This window comes from Elgaria multicarinata, chromosome 11 (assembly GCF_023053635.1).
Source record: "Elgaria multicarinata webbii isolate HBS135686 ecotype San Diego chromosome 11, rElgMul1.1.pri, whole genome shotgun sequence".
Classification (NCBI taxonomy): Eukaryota; Metazoa; Chordata; class Lepidosauria; order Squamata; family Anguidae; genus Elgaria; species Elgaria multicarinata.
The window spans coordinates 48,311,773-48,338,001 of record NC_086181.1 but is presented as its reverse complement, the minus strand read 5'-3'; the positions used below and the strand labels follow the sequence as shown (position 1 = coordinate 48,338,001).

The window sequence follows — 26,229 nt, the reverse complement described above, 5'->3', positions numbered from 1 at the left end:
GTTCTGGGCTCCACAATTCAAGAAGGACGCAGACAAGCTGGAGCGTGTTCAGAGGAGGGCAACCAGGATGACCAGGGGTCTGGAAACAAAGTCCTGTGAAGAGAGACTGAAAGAACTGGGCATGTTTATTATTATTTTTATTTATATAGCACCATCAATGTACATGGTTTAGCCTGGAGAAGCGAAGATTGAGGGGAGACATGAGAGCACTCTTCAAATACTTAAAAGGTTGTCACACAGAGGAGGGCCAGGATCTCTTCTCAATCCTCCCAGAGTGCAGTACATGGAATAACAGGCTCAAGTTACAGGAAGTCCAATTCCGGCTGGACATCAGGAAAAACTTCCTGACTGTTAGAGAAGTATGACAATGGAACCAGTTACCTAGGGAGGTTGTGGGCTCTCCCACACTAGAGGCCTTCAAGAGGCAGCTGGGCAGCCATCTGTCAGGGATGCTTTAGGGTGGATTCCTGCATTGAGCAGGAGATTGGACTCGATGGCCTTTTAGGCCCCTTCCAACTCTACTATTCTTCAAGTAACGTAGCCTGTGGTCCCAGAATCCAAAACTCTCACATCAGCACCACCTTCGTAGACAGTCGTTCACCCAGAGTATTCTTCTTTACCTTTCTAATCCTCTTCCGAGGGACCGAGAGTTGGGAGGATGGATGAGAAAACTACCTGGGCCCCAAAGTTCTTCAGTTTCCTACCCAGAGCTTCAAAGTCTGACATGATTTCTTCGTAGCTCCGCTTGACGACATCATTTGTTCCCACATAGATGAGAAGAAAAGGGTATGCGTCCGTGAGCTTCAGAAACCTTTCAGTCACATCTCTAATCTGTGCTCCAGGGAGACAGTATACCTGGTGAGTCCAGGGGTCTTCACGACATACTTGAGTTTCAATCCCACGCAGCAAGGAGTCTTCCACAACGACTACTCTTCTCTTCTTCTTGGTCGACCGACCTTCTGACTCTTGTTCACTGTTGCTTGGTGTCTGCTGTAATTCTTCCTCTGCAAACTGTCCTCCAGTCTCATCCTCCACTAGCTTAAAGTGGTTGCTTAACTCTAATGGTTCCACTGGTGCAGAACGCCTTCTAGTTCTTCTGCTCCTAATCGTCACTCTTTTCCAGGGAGTTTCCTCTTCATTGGCTTTCCTCACGGCAGCATTGCTTCAGCTGGCTGTTGCTCTTCAATGTCATGTGCTTCTTGTTGCTGTTGCAGTTCCACCGTACGGTCTAAGAACTCCTCGTCTTCTCTTATTCCTTGGAGGGTGGACACTTGCCGCTCAAGTCCTCTCACGTTTTCTTCCAAAAGTGCCACCAGCTTGCACTTGTTGCAGGTGTACGCCACGTCACTCTCGGGCAGGAACACAAACACCACACACACTCTACAGGTCATCTCCGCTAGAGACTCCTTTCCGTCCATATTGTCTATTTCTGTTTTGTTTTTTCCTTATTATTATTATTATTATTATTATTTATTTATTTATTTATTTATTTATGCCTGTGCTTTGTCCTGTCCTCTCTGAAGGTGCACAACTATATAGGTATGTCTTAAGAGAAAAAAAGGATATTTTTTTCTTTGGTTTTTTTTTTGTTGGTGGTTTTTTTTGTATTTTGGGTTTTTTTTTTCTTTGTGTTTTTTCCCCTTAGAGACCTCCCCTGCCAAACTCCCCCTGTCAAACTCCTGTTTGCTCCCCCTGTTTGCTCTCTCTCTCTCTGGGAGCTGGCTTCCTTTTTTAGCTTCTAGTTCAGCTGGGCCAGCTGCTCTTCTCTGCTTCTGCTCAGCTCCAAGTCAGGAAGCAGAATGAGGTCACTGGGCGGCCGACAACAATCAGGCCACTGATTGCTGAGAACAATCAGCAATCAGGCCACTTCCCCTTCAGGCCCTGCAGCAACTCTCACCACACACACCTTCACTTTTTCATTTAGCACTCAGGAGTACATGGCAAGCACACAGCCTCTTTGAATTGGCAGCCTCCTGGATTTCCTTGAGGCCTCTCTTCTCTCTCTTGTCTTGGTCTCCTCTTCCCCTATACTCCCCCTGTCAAACTCCTGTTTGCTCACCCTGTTCACTCACTCCCTGGGAGTTGGCTTCCTTTTCTAGTTTCTCGTTCAACTGGGCCAGCTACTCTTCTCTGCTTCTGCTCAGCTCCAAGTCAGGAAACAGAATGGGTGGAGACAGGTGAGGTGCCAGACGACTGGAGGAGGGCTAATATTGTCCCTATCTTCAAAAAGGGCAAAAAGGAGGAATCTGGGAACTTCAGACCAGTCAGTCTGACATCCATCCCTGGGAAAATTCTGGAGCACATTATAAAGAAGTCAATCTGCAAACACCTTGAAAACAATGCAGTGATTACTAGAAGCCAACATGGATTTGTCAGGAACAAATCCTGTCAGACTAATTTGATCTCATTTTTTGATTGGGTAACCTCCCTTGTGCACTGTGGGAATGCTGTGGATGTCATATATCTGGACTTCAGCAAAGCTTTTGACAAAGTACCACATGACATTCTGATTAACAAACTAGCTAAAAGTGGGCTAGATGGAACAACTATTAGGTGGATTCACAGTTGGCTACAGAATCAGACTCAAAGAGTGCTTATCAACGGAACCTTCTCAAACTGGGGAGAGGCAACGAGTGGGGTACCGCAGGGCTCAGTCCTGGGCCCAGTGCTCTTCAACATTTTTATTAATGATTTGGACAAGGAGGTGCAGGGAATGCTTATCAAGTTTGCAGATGACACAAAATTGGGTGGGATAGATAATACCCTGGAAGACAGAAACAAACTTCAAAGTGATCTTGATAGGCTGGAGTGGTGTTAAGTGCCCAGGCATTTAGCAGCATTTAACAACACTAAGTTTGTTTTTAACAGACTGCAGAACTGTTGTTTTTAAATGGATACTGTTGTTTTTATACTGTTGTTTTTATGTTTTTGATGGTTTTAAAATTTGTATACTTTTTAATGTTCACTGTTTTTAACTTTTGTAAACCGCCCAGAGAGCTTTGGCTATGGGGCGGTATAAAAAAGTAATAAATAAAAATAATAATAATAATAAAAAAAACAGAATGAAATTTAACGCTGATCAAATTTGCAGATGACACAAAATTGGGTGGGATAGCTAATACCCTGGAAGACAGAAACAAACTTCAAAGTGATCTTGATAGGCTGGAGTGCTGGGCTGAAAACAACAGGGTGAAATTTAATAGGGATAAATGCCAAGTTCTACATCTAAGAAAAAGAAACCAAATGCGCAATTACAAGATGGGGGATACTTGGCACAGCAATACTACAAATGAGAAGGTTCTTGGAATTGTTGTGGATCACAAGCTGAATATGAGCCAACAGTGCGATAGGGCTGCAAGAAAGGCAAATGCTATTTGGGCTGCATTAATAGAAGTATAGCTTCCAAACCACGTGAGGTACCGGTTCCTCTCTATTTGGCCCTGGTTAGGCCTCATCTAGAGTATTGCATCCAGTTCTGGGCTCCACAATTCAAGAAGGACACAGACAAGCTGGAGCGTGTTCAGAGGAGGGCAACCAGGAGGATCAGGGGTCTGGAAACAAAGCCCTATGAAGAGTGCAGGACATGGAATAACGGGCTGAAGTTACAGGAAGTCAGATCCTAGCTGGACATCAGGAAAAACTTCCTCTGTTAGAGCAGAACGACAATGGAACCAGTTACCTAGGGAGGTTGTGGGCTCTCCCACACCAGAGGCCTTCAAGAGGCAGCTGGACAACCCTCTGTCAGGGATGCTGTAGGTTGGATTCCTGCATTGAGCAGGGGGTTGGACTGGATGGCCTTATAGACCCCTTCCAACTCTACTCTTCTATGATTAGAGCAGGGGAGAAGTGTGTAATGCCTGTCTCCTCCTCCTTCCAGCTCCCTCTTCCTGCTCAACTCCTCTCTTCAACTGACATTTTGCTCTCTCCTCCCTCCATTCCATGACTCCTCCCTTTCTCCTCTCTAGGCAGGCATTACATACTTCTCCGCCTTCTAATGATACTTGTCCTCATGAATACCGGAGACCCCATTACTTTCATAATTTCTGTGACCCATGACCACTACATTATTAGATCAACCTCTTGGAGGAACATCTTTGTTGGACCTCTTGGAGTGCCTCCAACTAATGTCAACCAAGTCTACCCTTGCCCTCATAGGTATCCCAAACACTGGCCCACAGTTTTTCCACCCTAGATCCCCTTGTTATCTTTACAATTGTCATCCTCTACTTGCAGGACAATATCCCTCAGTTCCTTCTCCATGTATTGCATATGTTTGCTGGGCATTCTGGCATTTTTCTGTCTCTGCATCCAGCTGTTCTTCCAGATGTGCTTTCTTTGCCTCCAAAGGAGTGTCACAAGATTTGTATTCAGACTTCACAGTACTCTCCAGTTCCTGTAAGTTCCTTGTAGGCCCCTTCCAACTCTAACTGTGTTGGTCTAGTAAAACGAACACTGCTCTTCATAGAGAACTTGGGTTAAAAAAGGAATTGAATATACCTGACTCATAGCTTAGTTAATTTTTTTCTTCATTATTATTCCCTAAACCATCTTAAGGAAAATAAATTCTGTTAAATACATATTTTGTTTGTCTCTGGACTGGAGTGATTGTAATCTGCCCCTCTTCATCCTAGTTATAGAAACCTGAAAGATTACATTTGGCGTCACAAACAAGATAGAGGAGTCTAAAGCAGAGGGCATCAGCTCAGAGGCATCATGATGAACTCCGATGTTGAGAATAGTGCCGGTGACACGGCCAGGGCACAGATTCAGGCATCTAGGGTGCAAATCCCATTGACCCTACCCTATTTCTTTCAAGCGCCCTGGTTACCAAAGTTGTCAGGGGAAAATATGCCGGAAAATGGTATACTATTGGGGGAATTCAAAACTACTCTTGCTGGAAAAGCAGAAAGTGGAACTATTTATTGGCAAACTGGAAGGAGTGGCAAAAAGGGAAGTGTTGACTTGGCCACAAAGTGAAAGAGACTGTAGAACAAATTTTCAGGAGACTTAAGGTGCATGTTTGATACCCACAGCCTGTCTGAATTGAAGCGCAACTTCTATTCCAGAGTTCAGAGTGTGGCGTTACCCCACAATTATCTTGTATATGTCTAGATTAATTTAGTATGTCTGGTAACTATGGGATGTTAGAACTGAGTGGATGTGGCTTATGATGTCACAGGTGGGGAGGAAAGGAATATATAAGGAGAGTGTGTTGGGAGTTTGTGAGGTATGTGAGTTTGGAGGGTGAGAGAGTGAGAGAGAGTTGTTTATTAAAGAGTTTGGATTCTAGGGATTTAGGATTGGTGTGAAGAGAGTGAGATGGTTGTTGGTGTGTGGAGAGTCTAGATTAGGCAGGATTGAAAGTATTGCATTTTTTATTTAAAGCTTTTAAATAACAATAAACTTATTATTATTTCGTTAGCTACTAAATACCACGTGTCAGCTTGGCATTATTTACCTGCCTTACAGTTATTAAACACCTACACCAGTTTACACCCACTGGTATATTCAGAGAGATCCTATATTAAACATGTTTCCCTCATAGCTAGGGGAAAGGTTTTATTTAACCGTCCCTCAGGCTTCCGAGTGTGGCACTGTGTACTTCCAATGTACATTGATGGTGCTATATAAATAAATAATAATAATAATAATAATGGGCCTGAGAAGGGTTTATGCAGCGGGCCTAGTGAAAGGGCTGGTGACATCGCACAGGGCCTCACTGAAAGTGTGAAGGAATATTCTCTGGGGCTTCAGGAGGCATTGGGGAAAATTCAGCAGTTGGAAGCAAATGGGGCCCGGGACACTGAGCAGATGCTCAAGGAGAGATTTGTGGCAAAAGGAAAAAAAACTCAGTTCTTGGAGTTTAAGGAGGATGTCATGAGGCTTCTGTGTATCTGTAGTCAAAATGGGTGGAACAGATCCAGTGGAACAGATCAGTCCAGGATATGATTGCACAAGTGTTGTACAGTCAAAAGTAGGTGGCACTAATCCTGCACAACTGGGTAGACGAATGGAAAATAACATGTTGAGAGAAGACGTGTTTAGACAGAAAGAGTTGAAAAGGCTTTTGGAAGATGTCATTGAGAGGATATGAGAAAACGTACAGAGGGAGCTGCAAAAGGTGAAAATGGATCTGAAGGCACTCCAACAGGGCCAGCAAAGGTGTTCCTCTAACGGGTCGATCCAAATAATCATAGAATCATAGAATAGCAGAGTTGGAAGGGGCCTACATGGCCATCGAGTCCAACCCCCTGCTCAAAGCAGGAATCCACCCTAAAGCATCCCTGACAGTGGGTGCCCAGCTGCCTCTTGAAGGCCTATAGGGTGGGAGAGCCCACAACCTCACCAGGCAACTGATTACATTGTCGTACTATTCTGTCAGGAAGTTTTTCCTGATGTCCAGCTGGAATCTGGCTTCCTTTAACTTGAGCCCGTTATTCCGTGTCCTGCAATCTGGGAGGATCGAGAAGAGATCCTGGCCCTCCTTGGGTGACAACCTTTCACGTATTTGAAGAGTGCTCTCATATCTCCCCTCAATCTTCTCCTCTCCAGGCTAAACAGGCCCAGTTCTTTCAGTCTCTCTTCATAGGGCTTTGTTTCCAGACCCATGATCATCCTGGTTGCCCTCCTCTGAACACGCTCCAGCTTGTGTGCATCCTTCTTGAATTGCGGAGCCCAGAACTGGACGCAATACTCTAGATGAGGCCTAACCAGGGCTGAATAGAGAGGAACCAGGACCTCACGTGATTTGGAAGCTATACTTCTATTAATGCAGCCCAAAATACCATTTGCCTTTCTTGCAGCCATATCGCACTGTTGCCTCATATTCAGCTTGCGATCTACAACAATTCCAAGATTCTTCTCGTTTGTAGTATTGCTGAGCCAAGTATCCCCCAATTTGTAACCGTGCCTTTGGTTTCTATTTCCTAAATGTAGAACTTGGCATTTATCCCTATTAAATTTCATTGTGTTGTTTTCAGCCCAGCACTCCAGCCTATCAAGATCACTTTGAAATTTGTTTCTGTCTTCCAGGGTATTAGCTCTCCCACCCAATTTGGTGTCATCTGCAAATTTGATAAGCGTTCCCTGCTCCTCCCCATCCAAATCATTAATCAAAATGTTGAAGAGCACTGGGCCCAGGACTGAGCCCTGCGGTACCCCACTCGTTGCCTCTCCCCAGTTTGAGAAGGTTCCATTGATAAGTACTCTTTGAGTCTGATTCTGTAGCCAACTGTGGATCCACGTAATAGTTGTTCCATCTAGCCCACTTTTAGCTAGTTTGTTAATCAGAATGTCATGTGGTACTTTATCAAAAGCTTTGCTGAAGTCAAGATATACGACATCCACTGCATTCCCACAGTCCACAAGGGAGGTTACTCAATCAAAAAATGAGATCAAATTAGTCTGACAGGATTTGTTCCTGACAAATCCATGTTGGCTTCTAGTGATCACCGCATTGATTTCAAGGTGTTTGCAGATTGACTTCTTTATAATCTGCTCCAGAATTTCCCCAGGAATGGATGTCAGACTGACTGGTCTGTAGTTCCCAGGTTCCTCCTTTCTGCCATTTTTGAAGATAGGGACGACGTTAGCCCTCCTCCAGTCGTCCGGCACCTCACCCGTCTTCCATAATTTTGCAAAGATAATAGACAAAGGTTCTGAGAGTTCTTCTGCTAGCTCCTTCATTACTCTAGGATGCAGTTCATCAGGCCCTGGAGATTTGAACTCATTCAAGGAAATTAGGTGTTCTTTGACCATTTGTTTATCAATCTCAAACTACAATCCTGCCCCCTCAACTTCTGCTTCAATTTCTCCAGGGGGGTCATAGACCCGCTTTTGGGAGAAGACTGAGGCAAAGTAGGAATTGAGCACTTCAGCCTTTTCTTTGTCATCTGTTATCATTTTGCCATCCTCATTAAGCAGTTGAACCACCATTTCTTTCCTCTGTCTTCTACTACTCACGTATCTGAAGAAAGCCTTTTTATTGCTTTTAGCATTCCTCGCTACCCTCAGCTCATTCTCAGCTTTAGCCTTCCTGACGCCATTTCAGCACTTCTGCGCCACCTGTCTGTACTCTTCTTTTGTAGCCTGGCCTTCCTTCCACTTCCTATATGTATCCTCTTTTGTTTTCAGGTCATCTCTAAGCTTTTTGTGGAGCCACATTGGTTTCCTCTGTTGTCTTCTATCTTTTCTCCTTGTTGGAATTGTTTGTAACTGTGCCTTTAAAATTTCCTTTTTTAAATACTCCCACCCATCCTGCACTCCTTTTCTCATTAGGCTCACTTGCCACAGGACCTTACTTATTATAGTTCTGAATTTATTAAAATCAGCTTTTCTAAAATCCAGAGTACGTGTATGGCTACACTCAACTTTTGTCTCCTTCATAATCAAGAATTCAAGTATGACGTGGTCACTTTCCCCCAGAGTTCCCGTAACTGCCACTTTATCCACTAAGATATCCCTGTTGGTCAATATCAAGTCAAGGATTGCCGATCCTCTAGTTCTTTCCTCCATTTTCTGTAGGAGAAAGTTATCACCCACACATGTCAGGAATTTCTTGGAAGGGCCGCTTTTGGCAGTAATGGTCTCCCAACAGATATCAGGGTAATTGAAGTCCCCCATCACTACTACATCACACTTCCTTGGAACTCTGGCAATTTGTTTCTCAAAAGTTTCGTCCTTGTTGTGGGCGAGGGTCGCAGAGTTGATGAAAGTAATGGGATCTCTGATATATATGAGGACATGTATTATTAGAGGGGGAGAAATATGTAACGCCTGTCTCCTTCTCCTTCCAGCTCCCTCTTCCTGTGCAACTCCTCTCTTGAACCACCATTTTGCTCCCTCTCTCCTCTAAAGACAGGCATTACATATTTCTCCCATTTCTAATGATACATGTCCTCATGTATACCAGAGATCCCATTACTTCCATCAAGATTGCATTCAGGCTTCACAGTACTCTCCATTTCCTGTAGTGTGACCTGAAGTTCCTTGTACTGATACTCAAGTTGCTAGCAATCATGTTCAGTCTTCTGTGCATTGTTACACTCTGTATTCAGGTCTGTGTTTATCTGGTCAACCTGAAGATTTGCTTCCTTGAGGCAGTCATGCACCAACTCTGTACTGAACTGTTCTTCCTCCAATTCTTCTTCAAGCAGAGCTAGCTGAGCTTCCAAGCAAAGCTTTTCCAATAAAGCCAGAACTTCTAGGCCACTCCGGTTGACACCTTTCATCAACCAGTTCTTCTTCCCTCTCTTGCCAAGTCTGCCGCTTGGCATGTTCAGCAGAGAGCAGGCAACCAAGGACTGAATGTTAACGTTCACAGAATCATAGAATCACAGAATAGCAGAGTTGGAAGGGGCCTACAAGGCCATCGAGTCCAACCCCCTGCTCAATGCAGGAATCCACCCTAAATCATCCCTGACAGATGCTTGTCCAGCTGCCTCTTGAAGGCCTCTAGTGTGGGAGAGCCCACAACCTCCCTAGGTAACTGATTCCATTGTCGTACTGCTCTAACAGTCAGGAAGTTTTTCCTGATGTCCAGCCGGAATCTGGCTTCCTTTAATTTGAGCCTGTTATTCCGTGTCCTCCACTCTGGGAGGATCGAGAAGAGATCCTGGCCCTCCTCTGGGTGACAACCTTTTAAGTATTTGAAAAGTGCTATCATGTCTCCCCTCAATCTTCTCTTCTCCAGGCTAAACATGCCCAGTTCTTTCAATCTCACTTCATAGGGCTTTGTTTCCAGACCCCTGATCATCCTGGTTGCCCTCCTCTGAACACATACTATTGGGGGAATTTAAAACTATTATTATTATTATTTATTTATTTATATAGCACCATCAATGTACATGGTGCTGTACAGAGTAAAACAATAAAATAGCAAAACCCTGCCGCATAGGCTTGCATTCTAATAAAATCATAATAAAACAATAAGAAGGGGAAGAGAATGCACCAAACAGGCACAGGGTAGAGTAAAACTAACAGTATAAAAGTCAGATCAAAATCAAGTTTAAAAAGCTTTAGAAAAAAGAAAAGTTTTTAGCTGAGCTTTAAAAGCTGCGATTGAACTTGTAGTTCGCAAATGTTCTGGAAGAGCTTTCCAGGCGTAAGAGGCAGCGGAAGAAAATGGACGAAGCCGAGCAAGGGAAGTAGAGGCCCTTGGGCAGGTGAGAAACATGGCATCAGAGGAGCGAAGAGCACGAGCGGGGCAATAGTGTGAGATGAGAGGAATCTACAGACTAATCTACAGACTTTGTTTTGATTGCATGAGTTGCTGGAAAAGCAGAAAGTGGAACTATTTATTGGCAAACTGGAAGGAGTGGCAAAAAGGGAAGTGTTGACTTGGCCACAAAGTGAAAAAGACGGTGGAACAATTTTTCAGGAAACTTAAGGTGCATATTTGATACCCGCAGCCTGTCTGAACTGAAGTGCAACTTCTATTCCAGAGTTCAGGGCCCCACTGAAAGTTTGAGGGAATATTCTCTGGGGCTTCAGGAGGCATTAGGAGAAATTCAGCAGTTGGAAGCAAATGGGGCCCAGGACACGAGGAGAGATGCTCAAGGAGAGATTTGTGGCAAAAGGAGAAAACTCCATTCTTGGAGTTTAAGGAGGACGCCATAAGGCTTCTGAGTAGCTGTAGTCAAAATGGGTGTCCAGTGGAACAGGTCAGTCCAGGAAATGATGGCAATCCAACAGGGCCACACAAAGGTTGATCAACCTCCAAGAGGTTGATCCAATAATGTAGTGGGCATGGGTCACAGAGTCGATGGAAGTAATGGGATCTCTGGTATACATTTTCTTCTTTTTTCTTTAACTTTTTTTAATAATTAAAATGTTACAAAAGAGGAAATAAAAGAAGAAGAAGAAGAAATGAATACAAACCCTAACAATTATTATCAATCCATTGGTTATGTAAATACGTATAGTATAAAAAGATAAGAAGAAAGGTTGATTAATACAACTTCTAGGGAAGGTAGCTAAACAACAACAAAAAAGAATTATCTATAAATGTAAGTAAATATATAATTGAACTAACTTATAAACTTATAAATATGCTCTATTCCCTTCATTTATTGCTATAATGTCCATATATTCAAAGCTGAGGCAGGCAGGGAACGTTGTACAACCGGATGTGATGTATATTGAACTAATCTCCCCCATATGGCAGCAAAGGATGTTGATTCTGATTGTCCTTGGATTTGAAGCAAGTCATGAGTTATTTTTTCTGATATTGCCAGACCATATATTTCGATACCATGCTGATAAATTCAAATTATCCATTTTTTTCCACTACTGTTACTGTGTGATTTTCTGGCGAGCTGCCATCAACAGGAATATTAGTAAATCTTTACATTTCAATCCAGTGTTGAGTCCTTTATATATTAATAATAAAAATAGTTCTGGATCATATACAATTGTTTCTCTAGAAATAATCATTAATTCTCTGTGTACTGCCTTCCAGAATCCTTGTATATATGAGTAAGACCACCATAAATGAAAATACATGCCTTTTATTTTGCAGCCTCTCCAACAGAGGGGACTGCAAGTTTTAATAATATGTGCTGATTGTATTTGTGTTCGATACTATCTATGCAATGTTTTCAGAGAAATTTCTCGAATAGAGGCTGATACTGATCGAAATGGTCTATTGTTCCATAGTTTATTCCATTTATCTTCTTCTAATTCTTTCGAAATCTCCTTCCCACACTTTCCTCAAGCCCACCATTGTGCCCATCTGGGCATCTATTAAGAGAGCATAAATTAGAGATACTATTCCCTTCCCTCCTTCCCCTACCATTAACATTGCTCATTCTAATGCTGTTAAAGTTCTGAGTGCATGTATTTTTGTATTAGTATCCCTAACGAAATGGGATAGTTGAGCTTCTTGTAGCCATCCCAGGCCTAGTTCTCCTATATCAATTCTAAGTTGTTCTACTGTTTTTGGTTTATCCTGGACATAGAAATCTTTCAAATTACAATATCTCTTGTAACCAGGATGATCAGGGGTCTGGAAACAAAGCCCTATGAAGAGAGACTGAAAGAATTGGGCATGTTTAGCCTGGAGAAGATAAGATTGAGGGGAGACATGAGAGCACTCTTCAAATACTTAAAAGGTTGTCACACAGAGGAGGGCCAGGATCTCTTCTCGATCCTCCCAGAGTGCAGGACACGGAATAACGGGCTCAAGTTAAAGGAAGCCAGATTCCAGCTGGATATCAGGAAAAACTTCCTGACTGTTAGAGCAGTGCGACAATGGAATCAGGTACCTAGGGAGGTTGTGGGCTCTCCCACACTAGAGGCCTTCAAGAGGCAGCTGGACAAGCATCTGTCGGGGATGCTTTAGGGTGGATTCCTGCATTGAGCAGGGGGTTGGACTCGATGGCCTTGTAGGCCCCTTCCAACTCTGCTATTCTATGATTCTATGATTCTATCTCATTTCCCATTCAGTAACTTTACTAACAACAGTTGCCTCTAATTCACCCATCTAATTGCACTGGTGTAAGGGGGGACCATACTGGAGACAGCTTAGACTGCCACTTTTTCCAAATTGTGAAAGTAGTCTTAGTATATGGGTTTTGGATATTATTTAATTCCTTTGTTTTTATAGGTTGAAAAGCTAACGCCCGTAAGGGCCCTTTATTCAACATTTCTTCTTCCAGCCCTATCCAATTTTTATTTGCCTTCATAATAATAAAATGGAGCTGCCATATCTGGAAAGCTTCATAATATAGTGCAAGGTGTGGAAGTTCCCAGCCTCCATTACCTGTTTTTTTATAATATAACTTTAACAGCAGACTAGGTGCTTTTGCTGAAAATACAAATGTGTTACTTCTATTTTGCCAGAACTTCAATGTTTTTGGCTGAAGGAGAATAGGGAGGGCCTGAAATAAGAATGGAAACCTAGGGATTAAAGACATTTGTATAGCTGCAATTCTCCCTAAAACTGACAAATTCAATTTATCCCATATCTTCAAATCAATGGTCATATTTTTAATGAGGGGGGCATAGTTTATTTTAAATAATTTGTTAATTTTCCTAGGAATATATATTCCCAGGTATCTATTAGAAGTTCTGCAAATTGGTGATCCCAAGGTATGGCTAATTTGCTACACATAGAATCATAGAATCATAGAATAGCAGAGTTGGAAGGGGCCTACAAGGCCATCTAGTCCAACCCCCTGCTCAATGCAGGAATCCATCCTAAAGCATCCCTGACAGATGGTCAGGGATGTTGTATCATTAGAGGGGGAAGAAAAATGTAATACCTGCCTTCCAGTTCAACTCCTCTCTTCAACTTGCTCTCTCCTCCCCCAATTCCATGCCCATCCCTCTCTCCTCTAAAGACAGGCGTTACAAAAGCCTATTGGAAGTGCATGTAAATAACTAACAGCCGCAGCTGAGCTCATCTATAATAGCAGGCACACTCGCGAGGAGCCCCAGTGACGAAGTTTTAAGCCACACTCAAGTTAAGCAACTGGGCAAGGAAAGGTAAGTGAAATTACTTAACTAATTGTTCAGTTACCTGAGGTAATCATTTATCATTTAAACCTCATAAACAGAAGCTGAAGCCAAAGAAAGTCACAGCAAAGGGAACTAAATCCCAGAGAAGGAACTACTTACAAACTTACAGTAGAGAGCTAAATATCAGGAGGGAGATCCGCCAAAAACTTACAGCTCTTGCTGTAAGATTATGGAGTAGTTGAAAACAATCCCAACTACATATTTTAACAAGTCCCAAGCTATAAAGGAGGGGGAAGCAATTCATAGCCCTATATTGATAGGAGCCACTGTACAGGACTAAATAGTGGAGGAGTCTGCTTAGAAACAGAAAAAGGTATACACTAGTTTCAGTTTGGGCTCAGGTTTGGAGCCTTAAAAAGTGCTTTATATAAATCAAGTGCAAGAATTCAGCTTATCACTTAGTTTAAAACAAACAAACATATGCAAAGGAAAAAACAGAATAAAAAAGACTCACTCCTTAATAAAAAAGAAATCATGTCAGACTTTGAAGCTCTGGGAAGGAAACTGAAGAACTTTGGGGCCTAGGTAGTTTTCTCATCCATCCTCCTAGTTCTTAGAAGAGGATTAGAAAGGGATAAATGCCAAGTTCTACATTTAGGAAATAGAAACCAAAGGCACAGTTACAAGATGGGGGATACTTGGCTCAGCAATACTACAAACGAGAAAGATCTTGAAATTGTTGTAGATCGCAAGCTGAATATGAGGCAACAGTGCGATATGGCTGCAAGAAAGGCAAATGGTATTTTGGGCTGCATTAATAGAAGTATAGCTTCCAAATCACGTGAGGTCGTGGTTCCTCTCTATTCAGCCCTGGTTAGGCCTCATCTAGAGTATTACGTCCAGTTCTGGGCTCCACAATTCAAGAAGGACGCAGACAAGCTGGAGCGTGTTCAGAGGAGGGCAACCAGGATGATCATGGGTCTGGAAACAAAGCCCTATGAAGAGAGACTGAAAGAACTGGGCCTGTTTAGCCTGGAGAAGAGAAGATGGAGGGGAGACATGAGAGCACCCTTCAAATACTTAAAAGGTTGTCACACAGAGGAGGGCCAGGATCTCTTCTCGATCCTCCCAAAGTGCAGGACACGGAATAACGGGCTCAAGTTAAAGGAAGCCAGATTCCAGCTGGACATCAGGAAAAACTTCCTGACTGTTAGAGCAGTGCGACAATGGAACCAGTTACCTAGGGAGGTTGTGGGCTCTCCCACACTAGAGGCCTTCAAGAGGCAGCTGGACAACCACCTGTCAGGGATGCTTTAGGGTGGATTCCTGCACTGAGCAGGGGGTTGGACTCGATGGCCTTTTAGGCCCCTTCCAACTCTGCTATTCTGATTCTAGTCTGGGAGTTTTAGTCTAGCTTGTGCTTCATGAGAGTGTTTGGTGTGTGAGGAGTGAGAAGAGATAGGATTTTAACGGACTTGGGATTGTTGTTTTAAATATAAAAATAAGCAGGTTTGATCTAAATTGAAATACCAAAGATCTGTTAAATTTCAATAAACTTTACTTTGTGTTCTGTTACCACAAACCACGTGTCAGCTCGGATTTATTACCTGCTATATTCCACAGTATAAAAACATCTAACAAAACACCTGCAGTTTAGTACCTCAACAAAGGAACCTATTTTCCAAAACCCTTTACCTTGTTCCCTCACATATAGGGGAAAGGTTGTGTTGTTTTTACCCTTTCTTCAGGCTTTTTAAGAGGTGGCACTTGGCTTGAGAAGGGTGTGCTAGGCAAGGCCTTCTGTGTGAAGTTGGTGTCGTCACAGCTGGCTTCCTTTTGTCACTTCTACTTTAGCTGGGGCAGCTCCTCTTCTCTGCTCAGCTAGGAATCAGGAAACAGAAGGTGGGAGGTTGTGCAGAGGCCTCCTCTAAGCCTGTTTCCTTCCTTTCCCCAGCAGATGTCCCGCAGCCAGATCGGCACAATGGCCCTGCCACGCTCGCCACTCCTCTGCCACCTCCTCCTGCTCCTTGGTGTGGCTGCAGCTGCTCAGGCAGATGAGCTGAAGGTGATCACTCCATCAGGAGAGGTGCGTGGCTTCCGGATGCGAGTCCTTAGTGGCAAAATCTCCGCCTTCCTGGGCATCCCCTTTGCCGAGCCCCCCGTGGGCCGGCTGCGCTTCCTGCACCCCGAGCCCATCAAGCCCTGGAGCCAGCCCCTCCAGGCCACCTCCTACCAACACGCCTGCTACCAGGTGGTGGACGATACCTACCCGGGCTTCCATGGCACGGAGATGTGGAACCCCAACCAGAACATGAGCGAGGACTGCCTCTACCTCAACATCTGGGTGCCGTCACCACGGCCCAAGAAAGCCGCAGTCATGGTCTGGATCTACGGGGGCGGCTTCTACAGCGGGTCTTCCTCACTGGACGTCTACGATGGCCGATACCTGACCTACACACAGAAGGTGGTCTTGGTCTCCATCAGCTACCGAGTGGGGGCCTTTGGCTTCCTGGGCCTCTTAGGGAGCCAGGAGGCCCCGGGCAACATGGGGCTGATGGACCAACGCTTGGCCTTGCAGTGGATACAAAACAACATCCAGCACTTTGGGGGCGACCCCGAAGCGGTCACTATCTTCGGAGAGAGCGCCGGCGCGGCCTCCGTGGGGATGCATCTCCTCTCGGTCCAGAGCCGATCCCTCTTCAAGCGAGCCATTTTGCAGAGCGGAGCACCCAACGGGCCATGGACCACAATCACCCCTGCGGAGAGCCGGCGCCGCGCCACCCTTCTGGGCAAGAAAGTGGGCTGCCACTCCCCCAACGATTCGGAGCTGGTGGGCTGCCTACGCTCCAAAAGCCCCCAAGAACTGATGGACCAGGAGTGGACGGTCCTGCCCTACAACAGCGTTTTCCGCTTCCCCTTTGTGCCGGTCATCGATGGAGACTTCTTCCCCGACACGCCGGAAACCATGCTCAGCACAGGAAACTTCAAGGACACCCAGGTCCTGCTGGGAGTAGTGAAGGATGAGGGCACCTACTTCCTCATCTACGGGCTGCCCAGCTTCAGCAAGGACACCGAAAGCCTCATCACCCGGGAGGACTTCCTGGAAGGGGTGCGGATCGCTGTGCCTGAAGCCAACGACACCAGGGACATAGTGCTGCAGTACACGGACAGCCAGGATGTGGACAACGGGGAGAAGAACCGGGAGGCCATGGACGACATTGTGGGGGACCACAACGTCATCTGCCCCGTCATGCACTTTGCCGCTCGCTATGCCGAGCGGGGCAACAAGGTGTACGCCTACCTCTTTGACCATCGAGCCTCCAACCTCATGTGGCCCCAGTGGATGGGCGTCCCGCATGGCTACGAGATCGAATTCATCTTTGGGTTGCCGCTGAACGACACCCTGAACTACACAGCTAAAGAGAAAAAGCTCAGCCGGCGGATGATGCGCTACTGGGCGAACTTTGCCCGCACAGGGTAACCAGGGGTTGCGGAGGGTGAGTGGGTGGGAGGTGTGCGGGGGCAGATGGGTGGAAATGCATGTGGGTGTTCCTTTGGAAGGAATGGACGGAAAGAGAGAAACAGGGACCGGAAGGAGGGGGAAACCCTGAACAGGGAAGGGAAAAGGGTGAGGAACATATGCAGAGCTGGCATAAATTTGAGAAATTCATTCCAGGATTCAGACGAATTCACGAGACTCTTCCTTGATACTCCTAATTGGGGTGGTTTTAATGTTCGTAATGATGGGTGCTGTTAAGGCAATAAGGTTGGCCAAGTGATTTGGCAAGTCCCCTACTTAGCAGCCAGGCTTTTGTTTTTTTAAGCCTCCCACAAAAATCTAGTTTTACAATGATTGTTCGTTTATTTATTTATTTATTTATTTATTCATTCATTTATTTATTAATAATGCTTACGTACTGCTTGATTTGATAAAATCTCTAAGCAGTTTACATAAAATGCTGAATCTTGAATTCCAACATTTACTGAGTTTTCATAGAATCATAGAATAGCAGAGTTGGAAGGGGCCTACAAGGCCATGGAGTCCAACCCCCTGCTCAATGCAGGAATCCACCCTAAAGCATCCCTGATGGATGGTTGTCCAGCTGCCTCTTGAAGGCCTCTAGTGTGAGAGATTTGATTTTCAACAGAATTGAAAGGACATTTTAATTCCTGCCCATGTGTGGCTGAGTCTGTCTGTGTGCGTTTGCCTGGGGAGGGAAGGGGAGGGGCAAATGGACCACGGAGGCTGGTGACCACAGTTAAAAAGGGGCGGGGTGGGGGGGAGGGTGTGAACGCTTCCCTGATCGGAGCCCTGAAGCCCTGCATGTGCGGCTGTGGCCCTCCATTCAGGTACACGGGAGTCCCTCCTGGGCCTTGCATGAAGAGGGGGAGGAGGAGGAGCCAAAAGAGGCTGGATGTGTGTCTGTGCTCACAGCCACTCCGTGGACCCCTCCATCAGCCAGCAGCGCTGGTTGAAAAGATCAGGCCCATTTCAAGGGGAGGGAGGCAGCAACGTGAGCAAGGAGACCCCCTCCCGATCACAGCATTCTCGATTTGCAGGCAGGAGGGCCAAGACAGGCATTTTTGTGCTTGAGTCCCTGGGCAGCCCCCTCCCCTTTCCCTCCCTCCTTCCTTCCTTCCTTCCTGCGGAAGCTCACGCTCTCCCCTCTGCACACAGGGACCCCACGGACCCCTTGGACAAGGACAGGAAGTGGCCCCCCTACACTCTGTCAGAGCAAGAGTACGTCAAGCTCAACACCCGGCCGCTGAGCACGGATCGCAGCCTCCGCGCCCAGAACTGCGCTTTCTGGGACCGCTTCCTTCCCAAACTGCCAGTTTGACCACTACAACAAGCACAACCACAGCTGCTCGGAGCTGTGACCGGTGGCGACCCCAGGATGCCCCGCCCTCCAGGCCCAGCCCAGGAGGCCGCCGCGCAACGATCCAATGGGCCACCCACCAACGACGCCAACCACAAAAGCCACCAGCCACGACAAGCCCAGTCCTGGGGCAAGACGCTGCTGTGCAGCCCCGGCAAGAACCCCCCAAGAACCCCATTCAAGCCCCCGCTGACACCCCACTCCCCCCAAACACACAAGCATGGCAGCAAGTTGATCTACCGCTCCTAGGTGGGGGGAGGACCCCCCTCCCCAAAGCCCCCCCCCATGCCTGCCCTCTGTCCCCAACTACTACCCATTGCCCAAGGGAGCAACCTGGCTCTGCCACACTCTGCAGCCCCCTCCCCTTTGGTGGGCCCCCGTTTCTTTGCTGCGATCTGTATATAATGTTTATTTAAAGGGGAAAATGTGATAAATATATTACATTATGGCCGGAAAGCCACGGGGGAGGCGGCGGCTGTGGGGTGACACCTGTAGCAGCAGTAGCAGCTCCGGTTGCTTATACAACTGTATATCTAGCCTCCACGGTCCCACACGTACTGCAAGGCAGCCCACGGGAATCGTTCCCCTCCCCACCTGTCCCCACCCCCACGTCGCTGGCATTGGCCACGCCGTAGACCGACACCCAAAGAGCCGCTCCCCCTAGACCCTTCCCCTCCACACCCACCCCTGACCTGCCCCCCTTCCCTACTCCTGCTGGAGGCCACGTGATTCAAGAACCCCCTGTGGAAGTAGAGAGAGATCCACTCACAAACTCCTGGAGATCCAGATCCCCCCAATCCATTCGCCGTTGCCCCACTCCCTCTGCCTGCATGGCTGATGCCCGTAGAACTCCGAGCTGTGTGTGAACTCCTGAAAAACCCAATAAAAAGAATTAACCCTAAACGGCGTGTCTCTGTGTGGGATGGATCCACGAGGGGGTGGCCGTGGGCGCCTGGAGCGGGGATCAACGGCTGAATCCCACCACGCCCGGGAGGTCATAAACTGGTTTAAAGAACACGGCAACCCTGCTAGGTCAGTCCCAAGCCCTCCCTGGTCCGGCACCTCGGTGCTCACGGAGGCCGAGCAGACATCCCAGGCAGAGCCAAAAGCTGCACTGGATCAGGCCCAGGCGCCCTGTTCCAGCCGTAGCCAAACAGCCAGCCAACTGGAAGGCCCCAAGCAGGGCGGGGCTGCCAGAGCCTCATCCCGCTCACGCTTCCCTGGGGGAGTGAATTCTGCCTTTTAATGCTGTGCGGTGTGGAAAAGTCCTTCCTTTTCCCTGCCCAGGGTCTCCCACCCACCAGCCGCATGGCACGGCACCTTTGGGTTCTAGGACGAGGGGGGAGGGAAGGTCTCCCGGTCCACGTTCTCCACACCAGACATCATTCTGTACACTTCTGTCAGGTCTCCTCTCACTCACCCTTTCCTCCCTAGGATTAAAGAGCTCCAAACATTGTAACCTTTCCTCATAGGGGAGCTGTTCCAGTCCTGTGATCATCTGAGTTGCCCTTTTCTGCACCTGGTTGCAGCAGATAGTTCCATAATTGGGGGGCCACCACTGAAAAGGCCCTCTCCCTTGTTACCATCCTCAGAGCTTCCCTTTTTTAAGGTGTAATCAAACTAAAGAGAATAGGGAAGACCCACAGATCAGTTAGATATGAGCTCACTAATATTCCTAATGAATATGCAGTGGAAGTAAAGAATAGATTTAAGGGACTAGATTTAGTAGATAGGGTCCCGGAAGAACTATGGACAGAAGTTTGCAACATTGTCCAACAAAAAATGTCCCAAAGAAAAAGAAAACCAAGAAGGCAAGACGGCTGTCTGCTGAGACACTGGAAGTAGCCCAAGAAAGAAGGAAAGCAAAAGGCAACAGTGATAGGGGGAGATATGCCCAATTAAATGCAAAATTCCAGAGGTTAGCCAGAAGGGATAAGGAATTATTTTTAAACAAGCAATGCGCGGAAGTGGAAGAAGACAATAGAATAGGAAGGACAAGAGACCTCTTCCAGAAAATTAGAAACATCGGAGGTAAATTCCAGGCAAAAATGGGTACGATCAAAAACAAAGATGGCAAGGACCTAACAGAAACAGAAGAGATCAAGAAAAGGTGGCAAGAATATATGGAAGATCTGTACAGGAAGGATAATAATATTGGGGATAGGTCAGACGGTGTGGTCAGTGAGTTAGAGCCAGACATCCTGAAAAGTGAGGTTGAATGGGCCTTAAGAAGCATTGCTTATAACAAGGCAGCAGGAGACGACGATATCCCAGCTGAACTGTTTAAAATATTGCAAGATGGTGCTGTCAAGGTGATGCATGCCATATGCCAGCAAATTTGGAAAACACAAGAATGGCCATCAGACTGGAAAAAATCAACTTATATCCCCATACTAAAAAAGGGAAACACTAAAGAATGTTCCAACTATCAGACAGTGGCACTTATTTCACATGCCAGCAAGGTAATGCTCAAGATCCTGCAAGGTAGACTCCAGCAATTCATGGAGCGAGAATTGCCAGATGTACAAGCTGGGTTTAGAAAAGGCAGAGGAACTAGAGACCAAATTGCCAATATCCGCTGGATAATGGAGAAAGCCAGGGAGTTCCAGAAAAACATCTATTTCTGTTTTATCAACTATTCTAAAGCCTTTGACTGTGTGGATCATAACAAACTGTTATTATTATTATTATTTATTTAAATAGCACCATCAAGTTCTTGGTGGTATGGGGATACCAAGTCATCTTGTCTGCCTCCTGAGGAATCTGTATAATAAACAAGTAGCAACGGTAAGAACAGACCACGGAACAACGGACTGGTTTAAGATTGGGAAAGGAGTACGGCAGGGCTGTATACTCTCACCTTACCTATTCAACTTGTATGCAGAACACATCATGCGACGTGCTGGGCTTGACGAACCCAAGGCTGGAGTTAAAATCGCAGGAAGAAACATTAACAATCTCAGATATGCAGATGACACCACTTTGATGGCTGAAAGTGAGGAGGAGCTGAGGAGCCTTATGACGAAGGTGAAAGAAGAAAGTGCAAACACTGGGTTGCAGTTAAACCTCAAAAAAACCAAAATTATGGCAACCAGCTTGATTGATAACTGGCAAATAGAGGGAGAAAATGTAGAGGCAGTGGCAGACTTTGTATTTCTGGACGCAAAGATTACTGCAGGCACTGACTGCAGCCAGGAAATCAGAAGACGTTTACTTCTTGGGAGGAGAGCAATGACAAATCTCGATAAAATAGTTAAGAGCAGAGACACCACACTGACAACAAATGTCCGCATAGTTAAAGCAATGGTATTCCCCAGAGTAACCTATGGCTGCGAGAGCTGGACCATAAGGAAGGCTGAGCAAAGGAAGATAGATGCTTTTGAACTGTGGTGTTGGAGGAAAATTCTGAGAGTGCCTTGGACTGCAAGAAGATCAAACCAGTCCATACTCCAGGAAATAAAGCCAGACTGCTCACTTGAGGGAATGATACTAAAGGCAAAACTGAAGTACTTTGGCCACATAATGAGAAGACAGGATACCCTGGAGAAGAGGCTGATGCTAGGGAAAGTGGAAGGCAAAAGGAAGAGGGGCCAACCAAGGGCAAGATGGAGGGATGATATTCTGGAGGTGACAGACTCCACCTTGGGGGAGCTAGGGGTGGCGACGGCCGACAGAAAGCTCTGGCGTGGGCTGGTCCATGAAGTCACGAAGAGTCGGAAACGACTGAACAAGCACAATCACTTTAGATGTGTAAAAGGGTATGAAGGGGGCCCTGTGGAGCTTGAGAGAGCAAAGGGCAGGAAGCAACCGGCCCAGGCGGTGAGGCCCGACATTTGGAGAGGGCATGGCGTGGCCTGGGAAGGAGCGGTCGCCCTGGCTGGGGCCACCAGCGCTTAGGCCACGAGCCTGCCTGGAAGTCCAGGCAGCAAAGAGTCTCGTGGCACCTTAAAGACAAACAGAAGGTTTCTGGCAGGAGGGTTCGTGGACGTCGTCATCCAGTGCGTGAGGCTGCTCACTTCAAATTGGCAGGTGCATATATACAGGCTGCGGGTGGGGAGGCATAACCTGTCTGGTCAAAGGGAACTGAAATGCCAGCAGTGCAGGCAGGGATCATTCCCTTGCAGGTTTTGGGGTGAGAACGCAGAGGCCACTGCAAAGGAGAGTGGCGTGGCGTGACGTGAGACAAAAGACCAAAAGAACCCACCTTCCTCCTCATCCGAACCACAGGAAATATTCCCTGCGGGGGTCGATCCGCCTTCGAAACTGCCTTGTTCCAGGTGAATTGGAAGACGATCCTCCAGGCCGTCTCTCTCGCCGAACATCTATGGGGCAAACGGGAGAAGAGGCCAGGGGTCGAGGCAGGCCTCACTGAGCACCTGCCCCAGCACCTCTCTCCTTCGGAATTAATTGAGACCCCTGGAGCTGGCTGGCTGGAAGGTTAAGGGGGGCTTCCCTCCATAGTAGCCCGGGGGGGGGGAATGCTGTGCTACTTCTAAGAAGCGCCCGCCCCCCACTGAGCCCGCCTGGGGGCTGCTGCCCAGGGGTCCTTTAAAGGGCCCCCCAACCACTTGCACCGATCCCAAGGGCTCCCTGCCCAGCATAGGGCACACCAGGACCAGTGAAGGGCGAATGAGTGACTGAGCAGGAGATGTTCCATTCCCACGTCGCCACCCCCCACCCCCCCGCAAGCCCAGCACGGAGTCTCTCCTTGAATGTGGCCTCAGGTGCTCCAGCCATGGCACCGGACATGGGTTCCCCGGCTTCTGCACGGTCACAATCTCCTGCAGGCCCCTTGCCCTTCGCGGCCCCAGACCCGCTGCCCTGAAAGGCTGCACAGCCCCCTCCCGGAAGAAGCGACAGTTCCCGTCTCTGGCCAGCAGGTGGCGCGAGAGTCCCGCGCGTCCTGAACGTGGGAAAGGAATCGCGTGTCCCTTTCCACGCGTGCCTGGGCGGGGGCAGCGGGGTCCGCGCATCCTTCTCCATGTGCAGTTCCGTCCCGCGACCACTGGAGGGAGGGCTGCAATAACTGGGCGGGCGGGCTCCCCCCCACCCCCGCAACCTCGGCCGGCCCGGTAGGAAGTCCTTGCAGGCACCCAAAGGAGGGGAGGAGCCCGAGAGAGCCCCCTCCCCCTCCAGGCCGGGCGGGCGGGGGCGGCGCTGATGCTGGGGGGCCCATGGAGCGCATGGAGGTGGAGCCCAGTGGCGCGGGGGGCGCCCTGCGCAGATCCAACAGCGCCCCGCTTCTGCCGGGCCCGCCGGGGTAGGAGGGGGGGCAGGCGGGCGAAGGGGCCGGGGGGCTCCGGCGGGGGGGCAGGACCTTGCCGCTCCCCACTCATCCACCCACTCACGCCCCCCGCTCCTTCCCTCTTGCAGGACCCCTCCACGGGAGCAACCACCCGGGCCCCAGAGGAGCCGCCGCAGCAGCGTCTGCCTGGACAGCGGGCTGGCGGTGAGCACAGTGGGGTGCCCCCCCGCACCAGAGACCCCCCCACTATGCGGGGAGACCCCTCCCCCGCCGCTGCCGCCGGTCTATGGATAAAGCCATTTCTCTCTCTCTCTCTTTCCTTTGCACGCAAGGCGGAAGCGGCGATGGAGACCCTCCCCAAAGATCTGGGCCCCCTAAGCAGCAGGTAAGGGGGGGGCTTCTGAGGGGAGGGCGCAGGGATGCGGTCCCGCAGCTGCAGCTTCAGCTTGTGCTGCCTTTGCAGGGCGCCCCCAGCCGGCCACCACGGCAGCAGCCCCCGCCTGGGCACCATCTATGGGGTGAGTGCGGGGCTTTGGGGCTGGGCAGGTAGCTTGGGGGGTGGTCACTGGTGGGGGGTGGTCACTGGTGGGGGGGCAATCCTCCCCTAACTTTCTCTCTCTCCCACAGTTCTCGAGTTCCCACAGTTCTGTGACGCCCAACTCTTGGCATCTCCCAAGGTGGGTTTGGGGGGTTGAGCCGGGTTGATTTTGTGAGGCTGTGAGGGGTGGGTGAGGAGCCTTCTCTTAGCCGGACCTAACATGACCTTTGACCCCCGCTGCACCCCCCTCCTCCTCCTCCTCCTCCAGGTTACCCACCTCTCCAAGCACAAGGAGCCCCTCCATGCTGGAAACGCTGAAGAGAAAAGGTAAGTGAGAGTTGGCCCGGGGGGGGGGGGGGGGGGAGGAAAAGGCTACTTTGGGGGAGGGGCTCTGGGGGGAAATTAGCATGGCAAGTGAGGGCAGTGGGGGGAGTCAGTCCCGTTTGCGGGGGGGGGGTTACCAATTCAGGGAGGGTGGGGGGCTTTCTGTGGGAAGCTGTGTTCATTCTTCCCCATCTTTGCTTCTTCTTCTAGGAGGCCTGGACACCGACTCCCCCCCCAAGAAGCTGTTTGTGGCTGGAATCCCCGTGCCACCCCCAGCCCCATAGCCACGCCCGCCTCACACGCCCGCCCCCCAGGTAACAGCAGAGGGGACGGTTCGTGTCTCATGCCAGTGGGCCCGGGCTCAATGCTGCCTGCTCGTTGTGCCTTCAGCGCTGGACACCCCGCCCCAGACATGTGGGGCCTGTGCTGTGCTTGCGGGAGACCCTCTCCACACAGCCCATAGGTGCTGGGGCCGAGGCCCGGCTCAGATGGAGGCCTCGCCATGGGAAGGTCAGAGGTGCCTTAGGGGAGAAAGCCGTTTCAGACATCTGGGGGTTTGTGAGGGGAGGAGATGCCTCGTTCTGTGGAGGAAGGGGACAGAGGTGGAGAAGCCCCCCCCCTCAATTTAAGTGACAGCCCCTCCTTGAACGCTTTCCCCTGCTTCAACTTGTAGCCTCATCCTCCACCAACTGGAGAGAGAGAGACATGGGGGGGGGGTTGGGGGGGGGAGAGACTTCACAAGCTGAAAGTTGGCTGTCTCCAGGAGGCTCACTCTGCAAGCACCCCCACCCCAAAACAGAGAAGCACAGCAGGCAATTAAGATGGTGCTTTTGAGAAGGCCCCCACCTCATGCTACTGACAGCCCGCCCCCACCGCACAAACAGTGCACCAAGACGGACTTTTAATTGCCCTGTATAGAAGCGGGGGGGGGGGGGTGTCTCTGAATCCGTCCTTCCACACCAGAATCATGTATTATAAAAACCATATTTTCCTAGGAGGAGGGGAGGGGGTTTGCAGGATTATTTTTCTACAATATATAATTTGTACATAGCTATAAATATATAATATATATTTTTCTCTTGGCAAAGAGGGGAGGGGGGCACAGAATACCGTGGCTTAAAGAGGCCTTCGCCCCCCACTGCTCCACTGTCCATGTTGCAACTCTGCATTAAACTGATGTTAAAGGCAACAAAGCTCCCGCCCGGCTCCATCTGTGTTTCCTTCTGGCTGGGCTGGGCAGAGAGGGGGGGGGCACCAAGAAATATCTGCTGGGGGGAAACCCAGGCCTAGAACGGAGGGGGGTGTTAGACCCGAGATGCACAGCACTGGTGGAAGAATGCTATCTCCAGTAGTCGAGGCAGTAAGCCTGGGTGCCCCAGTTGCTGGGGGACATGGGTGGGAGGGTGCTGCTGCACCATGTCCTGCCTTGCTGGTCCCTGGCTGGGTTGGCCACCGTGTGAACAGAGTGCTGGACTGGATGGGCCTTGGGTCTGATCCAGCCTCAGGGCCCTTCTTACGTTCTTTAGAGGAAGGCCCAGGCCCTGCTCTTCCTGCCTGCCCCCATCTTAACTGTGAGCAGCTGGGGGTGGGGGGAGTGAAAGGGCAGAGGCTGGGGAGGCTGGGTCACTAGGCGTGCCCTCCAGTCGCCCCTCCAGCTGAAGGAGAAGATGCTTGGAGCGGGGCCTTTGGACTGTTGGGGCCGGGCGAGGGACCAGGTTGATCGACCAGCTGTGCAAAGCGAGGGGGTTATCAAAAGAGGCCTGAAAAAGTCCTGGGGGAGCGAC

At 48.7% G+C, this 26,229-nt stretch overlaps 2 protein-coding genes across 2 annotated transcripts in view; one reads left to right on the top strand and one right to left on the bottom strand.

Annotated features, from left to right (window-relative positions):
• The window catches only part of AP1S1 (adaptor related protein complex 1 subunit sigma 1), a 235,158-nt gene that overhangs the window by 163,057 nt on the left and 45,872 nt on the right, over positions 1–26,229 (bottom strand). The window lies entirely within an intron of this gene.
• On the top strand, positions 15,440–23,245 carry LOC134406020 (acetylcholinesterase-like). The gene is made up of 3 exons (XM_063137249.1): positions 15,440–16,935; positions 18,137–18,293; positions 23,126–23,245. Exons 1-3 carry the CDS (start codon positions 15,440–15,442, stop codon positions 23,243–23,245), a joined length of 1,773 nt encoding a protein of 590 aa, XP_062993319.1.